At 47.5% G+C, this 12,445-nt stretch overlaps 2 protein-coding genes across 14 annotated transcripts in view; one reads left to right on the top strand and one right to left on the bottom strand.

The window, feature by feature from the left end:
* Nucleotides 1-10,553, bottom strand: part of LOC144158576 (uncharacterized) — a 58,690-nt gene extending 48,137 nt beyond the window's left edge. For 5 of the 8 annotated variants that reach the window (XM_077689548.1, XM_077689555.1, XM_077689554.1 and 2 more), the window contains exons 1-3: nucleotides 10,379-10,553; nucleotides 1,318-1,470; nucleotides 1,197-1,259 (exon numbers count right to left, since the gene is read on the bottom strand). In XM_077689548.1, the coding sequence (XP_077545674.1) occupies nucleotides 1,197-1,259; nucleotides 1,318-1,470; nucleotides 10,379-10,553 (391 nt within the window). Of the gene's footprint in view, nucleotides 1-1,196; nucleotides 1,260-1,317; nucleotides 1,471-9,194; nucleotides 9,335-10,378 lie in introns of those variants that run through there. The other 3 variants (XM_077689549.1, XM_077689551.1, XM_077689550.1) reach the window with 2 other exon arrangements.
* Nucleotides 9,197-12,445, top strand: part of LOC144158574 (histone-lysine N-methyltransferase SUV39H2-like) — a 60,338-nt gene continuing 57,089 nt past the window's right edge. For 5 of the 6 annotated variants that reach the window (XM_077689541.1, XM_077689543.1, XM_077689540.1 and 2 more), the window contains exon 1: nucleotides 10,494-10,633. The gene's annotated coding sequence lies outside the window, so the exon portion shown is untranslated. Of the gene's footprint in view, nucleotides 9,322-10,493; nucleotides 10,634-12,445 lie in introns of those variants that run through there. The other variant, XM_077689539.1, reaches the window with a different exon arrangement.

Below are 12,445 nucleotides of genomic sequence, written 5' to 3'. Positions count from 1 at the left end.
GTAACTGGCTACCCTGCAATCACCAAGATCAACGAGAAGTGAAGGTTTTCATTTGGAGTGCTACCAGCAGCTGCCTGGACGGAGGCGGCTGATAGCTGCCACCTCCATCACCTGGGATCCTTTTCTGTCACTCTCTGGTGCTGAATTGTAAAAAAACCAGCGGTGCCATTCAACTTGGGGCTTCACAATTTTTATTCCAAGTAACCAGATGCTAGAAAATCGGTGTACAATTTGTGTTAAACGGCAGTGAAATTGATTGCCCTATTGAATTCACTAGCTGAGCAATACTTACATCAAAGCGTTTCATTCCAGTGAATGTTTTTGTACGAATTAGCAAGAAAAAATGCGAAGAGGCAATGCAATATGCATGTCGGAACTAAATATAAAAAACGAAAAAAAATTCCATCAGGTAACTGAACCACCACCACCACCACCACAGAGTGTTGCACTCCTGAAGCTCCAGACTGGTGAACCAATGTGGCACAAATTAATGCCACCCAAATGCCGCATACATGAAGCTACTGCGCATCTCTTTACAATGAGTGCCAAGGTGAACATGTAAAAATACGGCATTGCTGGCACACAAACTGAGCATATTGTTGCTTTACTTGTTGAGCATATTGTTGTTACTTGTAGAAAAAGCTTCCTTCGATCTTTCACAAGTATATCGTCACCAGTGACGGCACTACTCAAGACAGAAAAAGTAATCGAAAATGTTGGCTCGTCTTTAACAGTTTCAGTTCACTCGTCCCAAAAGTGTTTCTTGAACCTATGCTTTCTATTTAACGCAAAACCTTGGTTTGATTTTAATTTAATATTATCTAGATTAACTTCGGCAACTGTCGTCGCACAATTTGTTTTCCTTACATTTTCTAAAAGTGTACCAGTCATTTTACAAGGAGTGCATGACTGACTTTACCCATAAAAAATGCGCTCAATATAGCAGAACACCTTATAACAGGGCCTATCCATTTTCTACTTTCGTCTAGTAAGGTATTTAGGCACTGTCTACAACTCCCTCCAGTGTTCCTTCAGAATCCCACATGAAAGAATCCCATACCTTCCGAATAACACTTTGTGCAAAGGAAAACAAAATTGTTAAAAAAATTATTCTCTGTGCACGTGACAAACAACACATTTTGGGTGAGTGGGCTCTATACTGAATTTTTAGATGCAAGAAAACACCAAACTCTAACCTGGAAATTCCGCTGCCGTTTGAGAGCTTGCGCTCTTGAACAACATAAGACCGCACTGTGTACCTGAAAAGAAAAGTCACACCCAGTAACAATTAGAGAGTACCAGTAGAAAGAAGAGTACCTATGGCATTGGTGGTAATGGCTGCCTGTGTTTTTTGGCTTCTGCAGGATACACTCCGGTTGTGGGCTGCATATGTACGTATTGTCATCATGTAACCACCAGACATTGATGATGTTGCATGTGCCATGCTTGACGTGAGTGCTGCAGTATCTCCTGAAAAAAAAAGCAGAACCAACAGTAAATTCACAGTATACACTAAAGGGAGCAGCAATGAGTCAATTAAGAATTTTACCTTACAAAAAAATGGCTTGCATACAACTCAGCCCACGAGGCATGCCTTAAGCAACGAGATAAAAGGCTCAGCAGAATAGCTTTTCCACTATGCAAAATATATCTGTTATTTTATGTTTTCAAATACCTACGAAACCCAATTTCGAAGGCTGAAGGGGGTTAAAAAATGGTACAGAGGATGAAAACCTTAAAGAAAAAACAAACAAGTAAAACACTGAATCCATTTTGTTTTTACCGATTCCTGCAAACGAGAGCAAACGAAGTTTGCTCTCATTTGCAAGAAAAAAACGAAAAGGAAGGACACAAAGAAATTGACATTACCCCGATGAACAAAAATCGTGATAAACATTTTCACATTTATATTCAGCATCATCAGATGGGTTGTTTGATTTATGTGTGGTCTTTGGAAAGGAAAAGTTTAAATTGGTATTTATTTAACATTGGCATTGTTATGAGACATTTCATACACTCACTGTAAAAAGTACGCTACATACACTGTGAGTGGGATCACAATCAAGGTGGGAAGATGAAGACACTAACAGGGACGTGCACGCGTTTGGTTCCTCGCTTGCACAGTGCTCCCTTCTACCGTGCCTTCTGTAACCGCCAACTTGGTACTGTAAAAACACTTCTATAAAAACCGGTCTACCTCGCATCACTATTAGCAAACATTAAGGGAGTGCTCTATGTGGCAGGACACATAGTTACAATCTCCGAAGTATGTCTTTATTTAAGCCGGTGGCACCAAAAAAATATGAAATCGTTTAAATCTTAATAATTAGTGCCTGTCCCACATTAAAGGCCAGCCAAAGTGTTTGTAAACAACCGAGGAGAGTTTAGTAAAATCGTAGCTTTCAGATGCTAATCCTGCATCACGCTAGGAACACCCTAAAATGTGCCTAGTATTTAAGTGCACTTACGGCAACTGCACTCGCGCTCCCCTAATGACACTTTGGCTCTGTGCTGCTAAACACTGAAATAAAGTGCCCTTGGCCATGTCAGTGACGAAAGCCGGTGTAGATATTACATAAAATTACTGGGAATTCCCACGCTTGCTCACGTAAAACACAATGTAAACACTTAGTTGTGTTTACATTTTTCAACACAGCAACCGGCAGAAACGGGACAAGTGAATGCTGGCGGTAATATCCTCACTGTTATTCACAGCGCAGCAAATCGCTGCAGCATTACTATCAAGGGAAATTTATCAGAGCACATAGATTATAACAAAGAAGGCTTTAACAAGGACACAACCATAGAGCCACAATAAACAACCTCTGCGAATGCCGTAAAGAACGGCTGCCATAGAACCCCTCTCCACGAGGCGGCGGCCGTTGAGCAAGACATTATTTTATTGTTCCTCGTTGCTGCTTCTCGTTGTTACAATGAATCAACAACATAGCTATACTTACATTCACACAATTTATCGTCATCTAACCGCTTGCTGTTGTACGTTACTTTTCCCGATTTTCAGATCCTTTCTGACGAGAAAAATCACTCGGCGAGCCAGGCCAGGTAAAGTGCATTTCGATCGCAAAATCACCTTGTGTTCCATGGGAAGTGTAATTGTCGATTGCTGGTTAGCTGCTCCCGAATGACATCTTAGCCGAGTACACTCTGTGGAAGTGCATTTTAAACAGGCACTGTGACAGGGGCATTATTTTTGGGATCTAAAGCCTCCCAACAGCGTTCCAAAAAACACACTTTGGAGTAAAGTATTTTTTTTTGGTTGTGTGGGGCCCGTTAGTTACTCTATAAGGAGTTAAATACACACCTCAGTGTCACCAAAGTATTCAATGTGGTCATTCTATGAAAGGTTGCTTAAAAAAACGCCGAGGTACTTCGTCACAACTTTAAGCTTCTGAACCACAGGAAGTGATTCGTATCTACAATTTTCATTTGCTTGTGAGGTGTAGGCTGTTCCGTTTTGAAAAGTTGCATATGATGTTCCAAATGTTTCATCATCTTTGAAACACCATTCAAGACACTTTCAAGATGAGCTGAACGACGTCGCAATATATGCAGCAGTCATCTGCATACAATCTCATACGACTATACTTGCCGCCTGGTGTCATTTATAAATACAACAAAACAGGGGGCCCCATTAGAGATTTTAGTAGGACTCCTAAGAACACAGACTCTTAATGAACTCACGCCTTCGAGCACAAGATGCACTTTGAGCGACTTCAGCCAAGGGGAAGAAATGTTTAAAGCAGACAGTTTAATACCCGTGCTACATGCACGTTTCTCAGGCCTTTGAGTCGAATGTCAGCTTTGGTCAAATGACACCTTTGAGCCGCTACACGACACTTTTCAAAGGCATTTGGTTTAAATGCCATTTGAGTCAAAAGAGCACCACAACGAGCTTTGAGGTTTTCAAAGGCCTTTGAAATGAGAACGGTCGTAATTTCTGGTGCAGTTACAATACAATTATTACAATACAATTACAATACAATTATTTACGAGCAAAATGTGGTGTTAAAAGTACCCGGTCATCATATTTCTAAATATAATTTTGTTCTCTATCACTCGCTCTATGATTACAAGCTAACTTGGTACTGTAAACACCGGCGGTGCGGAAAAAGAAAAAAAAGTGGCTGTTAGTGCAAGTTTTGTTTGTGCTTGTAGATTGTTATCATAATTGATCACTAAGAACTGTTTTTTGCCCATTTTAACTCTCAAATTAAATTTTTGTCAAGAAAAAAACAGGGCTGCAGTGGCGACACCAAAGCATGGTGGGCGAACGCTGAAACTTTGAACTGCATTTGAGAATTGTCGTGTATATCGGTGGAACTCCCTCCAGTTCGAATGGCATTTGAAATTTTGAAGGCTATTCGACCTAAATGTCCTTTCAAACACTCGTGTAGCAGAGGTATAAGTAATAACAAATTATGTGATGCAGCCTGAAAAGCTTTCTGAGAAACTAAAGATACACAATCCACCTTGTATTCATGGTCAGTGGAGGCAGCTAAGTCATGATGGAATTCTAGCAGCAGAGAATCCCTTTATGAAACCATGTTGTGGTGGAGAAGTTGCTACCTTGAAGGTTGCTAATTAAAATGTGTTTCACGTATTTAAATGTTTCACAGGTTTACGAGGCCTGTCTGTAATTCTTCGTTTGTGCTTGCCTTTTGCTTTACCCTTTCACTACCAATCCTGAGGTAATATGGAGACTACAAAGGCACAACCCTTGCAACTCCCGTGTTGGGTTTTCCCTCCCTGCGACAACTCGTGCAAAAAAAAAATTGTGCGCGCGAGTTTCGGGGAATTCGCAGAGTTAAAAAAAAAAAAAAACACTTTCAGGGGAAATTACAGACTAGAGATGAAGGGGAAGTTTTGCCACACATCCTGCTTCGTATTCATCTCAGCAACGCAGCCTTGGCACATCAGATGTGACCAAGAAAGGGAATTTACAAACGGTGTTTGCTGCCGGCTGCCGCTCCCTGTGCACGCCGCGCTACGGTAGGCTGGTACGTCAGGCAGGATGAGGCGCTAGCTGTTCACACTTGCGACCAGTAGAGATGGGCAAAACGCCTCACTTCAGTGAGCGGCTCAGAACAGCTCAGTTCACTGAAGTGAACCGGTTCACTTGAACGGTTCAGCGGTTCATTTTGGTCTGTAACCTGTGTTAAGCATGCATATTCTAAATTAATACTTATTGTTATTGAGACATTTATTTTGTAACAACATCCGGTGTATTTGTACCGAAAAGAACTGGCCTCACCATCATTACAAATGTTTTTGATGATCTCTACTAGTGAGCTGTGACGCCAGAAAAAATTATTCTGGAAAACACGATACAAAAAACTAATTTTAATATTGTGGTTTGTGAACAACACTATGTTCAGTTTATTCGAAGTGAGACCGGTCCGCTTTTTGGCAGCGATAATAGATGATGCGAAAGTTGCACACACGACCAAGCTTGGTCAGCCGATACGCCTCTAACTCTACAGGAACGTGCCGACATGACTCGTCCGGAGCCATGCTCAGCATGATTCTTTGATCGAGCAAGCAGCCGCTGAGCGGTGGTTCTTAAAGGAGCACTGACACCAATTTTCGGCGTTAAAATTCGTGCACAGTTCGCTTCCTTCACTCAACAGAATACCCTGGGTGAAATATGAGCGGCCTGCGATGCGAAGAACATAGTTTAACTGGATCTCTATTTTCGCGCCGACGAAGCAGCGTGCGGAATGGCACTCAGCAAATGGACATCAGCGTGACATCATCCAGTGAGAGCCAAAAGAAGTGACGCAGCAGCGCTCGTCAAAAACTCGTGACGTCACTTCATGCGCGCAACCCCACGAGCGGGGAGCGGGTGCAACACCCTCACAAGCGGGCGCCGCTGACATCCACACAAAGCGGTGAGGTCAGGCAGGGAGTCTGTCATATGCACCGTTCGGGATGAAAGTGCGGGAATTTGAAACAAACTATTTTCAGGCCGTTCAATGTAATTAACTATTACGCACTGAAGTATTTGAAGTGCTGTTTGAGGTTCGCCAGGCCTTAAGCATCGATAAAAGCAATGAAAGTGTAACATAAAATTTTCGTGTCAGTGGTCCTTTAAGAGAGCCGCTCTGCAAAAGAACTGCCGGGAGCTGAGAATCGCCGCCGAACTGAGCGGCTCAAAAGACCCGGCTCGTTCCTGACTCGGATAACAGCTGAACACACAAATGTAACTTTGGTGAATCACAAGGTCACAGGAGTTTATTTTCCTATTACTTTGAAAATACAGACGCAGTGCGTTCACTGCTGCCATTGCGGCCTCCTGATCTGTCATTCACTGCCGCCGCGGTCTCTCAACCGCTGTTTACAAATGGCGCCTCAGGAGATCCGCTTCATGAAGAGCGGCTCTCGAAAAGAGCGGGTCAGAAGATCCGAAGAACGGCTCAAAAGAACAGGCTCTCGTGACTCGGACTGTCTGCTGACACGACAGGAGGCGCTGGAGGAATTTGGAAAATTAGCCACACCTGACCAGGCAGGGCAGTTGCTTTCTTGCGCCGATAATAGATGGCGTGAAACTCGCCCCGAAGAGCCGGATCTTTTGAGCCGTTCTTCGGCTCAGTAACTGAGCGGAAGAGCATGAAGAGCGGCTCAAAAATACATGCGGTTCTCCTGACTCAAATTGTCTGCTCCCACGAGAGGGGGCGCTGAAGGAATTTGGAAAATTAGCCCCGGCTGGCCCGGCAGTGCAGTTGCTTTCTCGCGCCGATAATAGATGGCGCAGATGGCGCTCATTTGACCCGGCTCTTCGGCTCCATTGGCTCTTCCTCCATGGTTTGCTGTGCTGTGGCTCACCCCGTTCGACACGGATCACTGAGCAGGCTCGCTCTCTCCAAAAGAACCGTCATTCACTTTTACTGAGCCACAGCTCACCCGCTCTGCAAAAAGAGCGGCTCAAAAGATCCGGCTCGCTCCTGAGCAACGCATCTCTAGCAACCAGCGCTGGTGCCAGTTTCCGTAGCGGGGCTGTTTCCCAGCCGTTCTATCAACTTTTCTTCACCCTTTCAATGAACAGTTGCACTCAAAGATGAAAATACATTGCACTTGGGGGCGGAATGGGTAAAAAATTTCTCAGGACACATGCTTCATCAAGGCTCCCGTACTTTGCGCTCTCCCTCGGATTCAGCAACGCAGAACGTTGGTACTACAGGACCGTAGAGGAAGTGGCTGATAGCTGGTCCACAAATCGCCATCCGACATCAGAGTACTGGGTATGCTTCTCAACGAGAAGGGCAACAATGGGGGCACAATGGCGAAGATCGCCGGCAAGGCGGCCAGCGCCATTCAGCTCATGAAACGAGTTTCCAACAGGAAGAGAGGGCTGCGAGAGGAGAACCTCATATGACTAGTGCAGTCATTCGTCATGAGCCACATAACATACGTGGCGGCATTTCACAAGTGGAAAACCAACGAGAAGAAAAAGCTAGAATCGCTCATCCGAAGGGCGTATAAGACGGCCATCGGACTACCCGAGTCTACAAGTACCGAGCGACTGTTAATCCTGGGCGTACACAACACCTTGGACGAAGTCATCGAGGCCCAACGGGTGGCGCAGCTAGAGAGGCTAACCATAACCAAAGCAGGCAGAAGAACCCTGGACAAGCTGGGATTCAACTACCATGAACAGCAGGGAACCAAGACGCAGCCACATGGCGACACCAGGGACAAAATCCAGGTGGATGCAGTGCCGCGTCCCGGATGCAGTCCCGGAGTACAACGAGGGCAGGCGGCGAGCACGGGCCAAGGCGCTGGCGGAGCTCCACGCCGGGGACGCTGGAGCCCGCTACGTCGATGCAGCAGAATACTGCAACGAACGTGGCTTCGTGGTGACGGTGGTCGATGCCGAGGGCAACCTCCGAGCGGCGGCCAGCATTGCAAGCGGGAGACCCGAGGAAGCAGAGGAGGTGGCGATCGCACTGGCCCTCAAAGATCCAGGCTGCACAACGGTCCTAAGTGATTCCAGGCAAGCTGTCAAAAACTTCTCCAAAGGCAGGGTTTCCCCCGTAACGGAGAAACTACTCCGAAGACAACCAAGCCTCATGGGGAAGACGAGAATCAAGTGGTTTCCGGCACACGCAGGGACGGTGTCGGCACGTGCTGAGAACCACAATGAAACCGCACACACTTGTGCGCGTGAACTTACTAACCGCGCCGAGCAAAGTGGCGGAGGGCATTTGTGGCAGAGCACACGAGACCGAATGACTACCTACAAAGAGGCAACTCCAAACGAAGACGGTTCGGAGCCCCTACCTAAAACACAAGATGTACCCGGAGACATACCCTGATGTCACCTGTCGGGTGTGTTGCAAAGCTCCAGCAAGACTCGAACACGTCGTGTGGGATTGCCTCGCATACGTGGACGAATCAAACACAAGAACAATGCCACCTGCCTTCGAGGAGGCGGTGCGGACTGATGACCAAAATCTTCAACTCCAGGCTGTCCAGCGAGTCATCGTGGCGGTGGCCAGGCAGGAGGACCCCGGCGACCCGGTGACGGGGAGCGGAGGACCCCTAGCCGGGTTGGCTACATCTGCGGTGACGACTCTGGCGAAGTCATGAAGACCTAGCAATAGGACTTCATTCGCAGGCCCCAAAGAAGTTTTTCCAATCCAATCCACTCCTTTATTGACGCCCCAGCCTGCGCGACAGGCAGCTTTTCAGAAGAAGAGCTGCGCTCACAGCAGCGTCTGTCCGGTGCAGGGAGCGCATGTGCGGAAACTGAGGCATGTACTATTACGAGCAATATGAAAGGGAACACAGGAACGCGTGGCAAACAGCCTCGAAACCGACTCGGTGCGATACCCGTATGGCGCTGTGAAAAACAAAGGGGGAAAGGAGGGCGCTCTTCCAGTAACTGCTGGTACTCCCACCCCGCTGCTACAAAGCAGCAGCCTACGTCATTTCGCCGATAACATGGTATCGTACGACAGCCGATAAGACGCACGGCGGGAATGGGAACAGTTATTAGAACAGCGCCCACCTTTCCCCTTTGTTTCCGACTGTGGCCGCGGCGTATCACTCCCAGCTGGGTCTGAGGGTATTTTCTGCGCGTTCCTGTGTTCCCTTTCATATTGCTCGTAATAGTACAGCTCTTATGTGAAGCACTGTGGACGGAGGGTGGCCTCCGCGGGGTTGAGGACACATACCTCAAGGCAGAAGACACAGCAAGCCCGACGAGCGAAGGCGGACACCTTTTCAGAAGCTGAGAGTCCTACGGAGGTGTTCCGGTTTCAGCGGCAGCATCGGGAGATCCCTGGGCGTCTTGGCAGGCAGGTACACACGCACGGATTTGTTCGCGCGAGGCTGTTGGCCACTGGCGCAAGCACTTTCCTGAACTGCACTTCCCCACGCAACCACTCTTACACACGCGTGATCGTCAGCATTTAAATACCGCACGAAACAACGCGATGCACAGGACAACCACGAAACACGACTGCGAGAACTGGAAATTCACCAAAGGACGCTGCCTGTGTCAACATAAACAATTTTTTAGAGAACAGTTCGACGCCCCTCCCTCGCACTTGTTGCGGGGTGGTGGAGCGCCGCCAGGGGATGAGAGCGCTGCATGCGTATGTTAATTTGTTGATCAGTGGTTAAATAACTCTGCGCTATATTGACGGCTGTCGCATTGTAAGTCATTGCAAGAACCGTTTATAAATACTTTTTCTATGGAGTCTCTATACACGTTTATCGATTATTTTTCTAAAAAGTATCTATAAACGTTGGTTGCAGGCGCACGCGAATGTGCGACCGCCGTTCAACTGCACTGGGGTTTACGTGGTTTAAGTTTTGTGGGCAGTAGTGTTTTAGCACTCCGTACATTATCTCTATGGTATGGACCGTTTGTAACGCTTCCGTACGCCCCACGGCCTCGTCGGACATCCGAAATTGGAGACTTCCGCGGGTGTACTTTGGATCTTCAGAAACATTTTAGCTTTAGATAAGTGCGAACGTTGGACGTGGTTGCTAAAGTTTCGCCTACAAAAACCAGAGTCCCTTAACTTGTTTCAAGTACTTCTAAGTCATCAGAAAAACATTTGGAAATGCTACTTTATCATAACTTTATTCTACTGCGCTTGCACCTATCAGCATAAAGTTAATACTACTCGATCAGATGTCACTCTAACGGAAACAAAGGTAAATATCTGTCATGAATGGATAAACATACGCCTGTAGCGCCGCTACTCGCCGAAGACAATCCGTCGTCAAACCGTCGGTTGCCACACTGAGGTGTGGCGTGGGCTGCTCTCGTCTCTAGTACTGGCTGTCAGGCGTGCGTGAAACAACAACACGGTTTTTGCGGTAATATGTAGTTCATAAATCAGCTTACGATGCAGGACTTGACCTCTGCCGTACTCTTGTTCGCTGCGCCTCTTCGCAACCACTTCTGAAAAGGGTTGCCTGCCCGTGCTGGTCGTGGCTGTCGTGTCTTTTGCCCCTCGGTGGCCTCTGTTCGTCCCATAGAAGGCTACCCGACAGCGGAGTGACGTGCTTATCCGCGGCATCCCGCAGTCGCCGGTGTCGGACCTTGGTGGGGAGTGATTGATTGCGCTTTGAACTGTCTTCCGGGAGATAACGATTCCAGGTAAGATGTGCGCGCGATGGTTGCGTGCACCGCGGTCTGTCTGTCTGGCGTTTGGCTTCATGGTGTCAAGGTGACGCCTCTGACTTGTGCACTGAAGCTCTGGCTTCAAACCCTAGCTCCGCCACGCTGTTATTTTTCTTTTAGGCTGGGTCTAGCTCTCCGTCCAGAGGGAATGATAACAAGTGCCAAAGTTCCGTCCTGAGGAAACACAACGTGCGTTGAGAGCAGTCTTTCTTGATTTTTACCTAACCAGCCCAACCGCTTGCGCTCGCTGACTAGCCGGAGACACTCTTAATTACTATTCACTGGCATTTACAGTCGAACACGGGTATTTCGAACTCCAAGAGAATTGCGAAATAGTTCGATATATCGCTAATTCGAACTATAAAATAACCCTGTCTGGAGCTTATCTGGAAACTTCGCACATCACTGAAAATTTTCAAAGTCGCAACAGCGGTAGCTTCCCGATTTGTTCTTCACAGCACGGTTAATTCGAACCTAAGCGCAACGACCACCACACTTTATTTAACATGACAAAAGTCTGAGACTCGCTTGTGAACACTGATGCAACCTCGGCTCCAGTCGGCGGTTGAAAACATTGTCAGGGCCGCTATAGGGTCCGCTTCTTCGGCGTCGTTGATGTCCGCCACAGCCTGCAAATCGTCGTCAGTACTTACAAACTTGTGTGCCATGGTGTCATTCGGAATGCGCATGGCGTATTCGGAATGGCCCTCTATATTCACTCTCGAGGCACTCAGCGCCGCTGTCTTCAGCTTTCGAACACCTTTCACCTGGAGCCGCGCTGGCCGGGCAACATAGCCGCTTTGCCCACGACCCGTTCCTGATTGACTGGGCCTTGGCCGTGCTGCGGTATTGCGCAAAAAAATGCAAGAAATTTCTAATGCCTCTGCAGCTGACATCTTTTCACCGGCCTGTGCCAGTAACGTAATGTTCCCTTTTTGTTGCTTATTCCAAAGTCTTCCGTTTTTTTCGTGATCTTGGCTCCAAAATGCGTGTCGTGGAGGAAAAAACACGCACCACACTGCATCGGTTCAACTGCGCGAGCCACCACTGGTAAACGCTCAAGTGCGCAGAAAAAATGTTGGGAAAACGAGCGCTTCTGGTCGGTTTCCCCTTCTCCTTTATTGCTTTTCGTTCCCCATTGCTCCCCGCGTTCTCGCTGCCATGCGTTTGGCCCCTATTCTAATTTGCGAGAAGAAGGTAATCGAAACGACGTGACTCCACCTCCTCCCCAACAAGTGCAGCAGCGCCCTCCAGAAGTCATGACCATCCACCCAGTCAGAAGCGTCCATCCTGTCAGGAGGAGAGCGCACTTGCTGGGCCATTTGCGGCGCAGCGTCCGATATATCAAATGTGCCCGTGATCAAGTGTTGAATACACGCGTACAACAGCGCTATTGGCGGTGAGATGTTTGAGTGGCGCCCCCTGGCTCTGACGTCGGCTTAGGGACTCGCTACGCTGTCGTCTGCTACATTCGCGCCGCTGCTACACCCGTGCCGCGGTCATCCGCTTGTGACTGGCAGTAGTGCCTGTGCTGGAAATCGCCCGCTTTGATGCTTTGGTGCTTTAAAAAGCCTATTTTCAGTCAGATTCTGACAGCTCTGAATAATTTCAAGCTTTATCTCCCACAAGTTTACAATACACGAGGAGAGAGAGAACGACTTTCATAGAGCAGCGCTCAGACGATCGTGCGTACCTCGTCCTATCTAGCGTATTTGCGAGTTTCAGTGCTCAGAGCTCCTCGATAAGTATTCAAAATGCGTAGGCTTCCCTAAACTGTTTCTGAGATGC

The sequence above is a fragment of the Haemaphysalis longicornis genome, unplaced genomic scaffold, assembly GCF_048455015.1.
Source record: "Haemaphysalis longicornis isolate Haplotype H1 unplaced genomic scaffold, Haemaphysalis longicornis Haplotype H1 scaffold_10, whole genome shotgun sequence".
Classification (NCBI taxonomy): domain Eukaryota; kingdom Metazoa; phylum Arthropoda; class Arachnida; order Ixodida; family Ixodidae; genus Haemaphysalis; species Haemaphysalis longicornis.
This window is presented reverse-complemented; position numbering and strand designations above follow the sequence as displayed.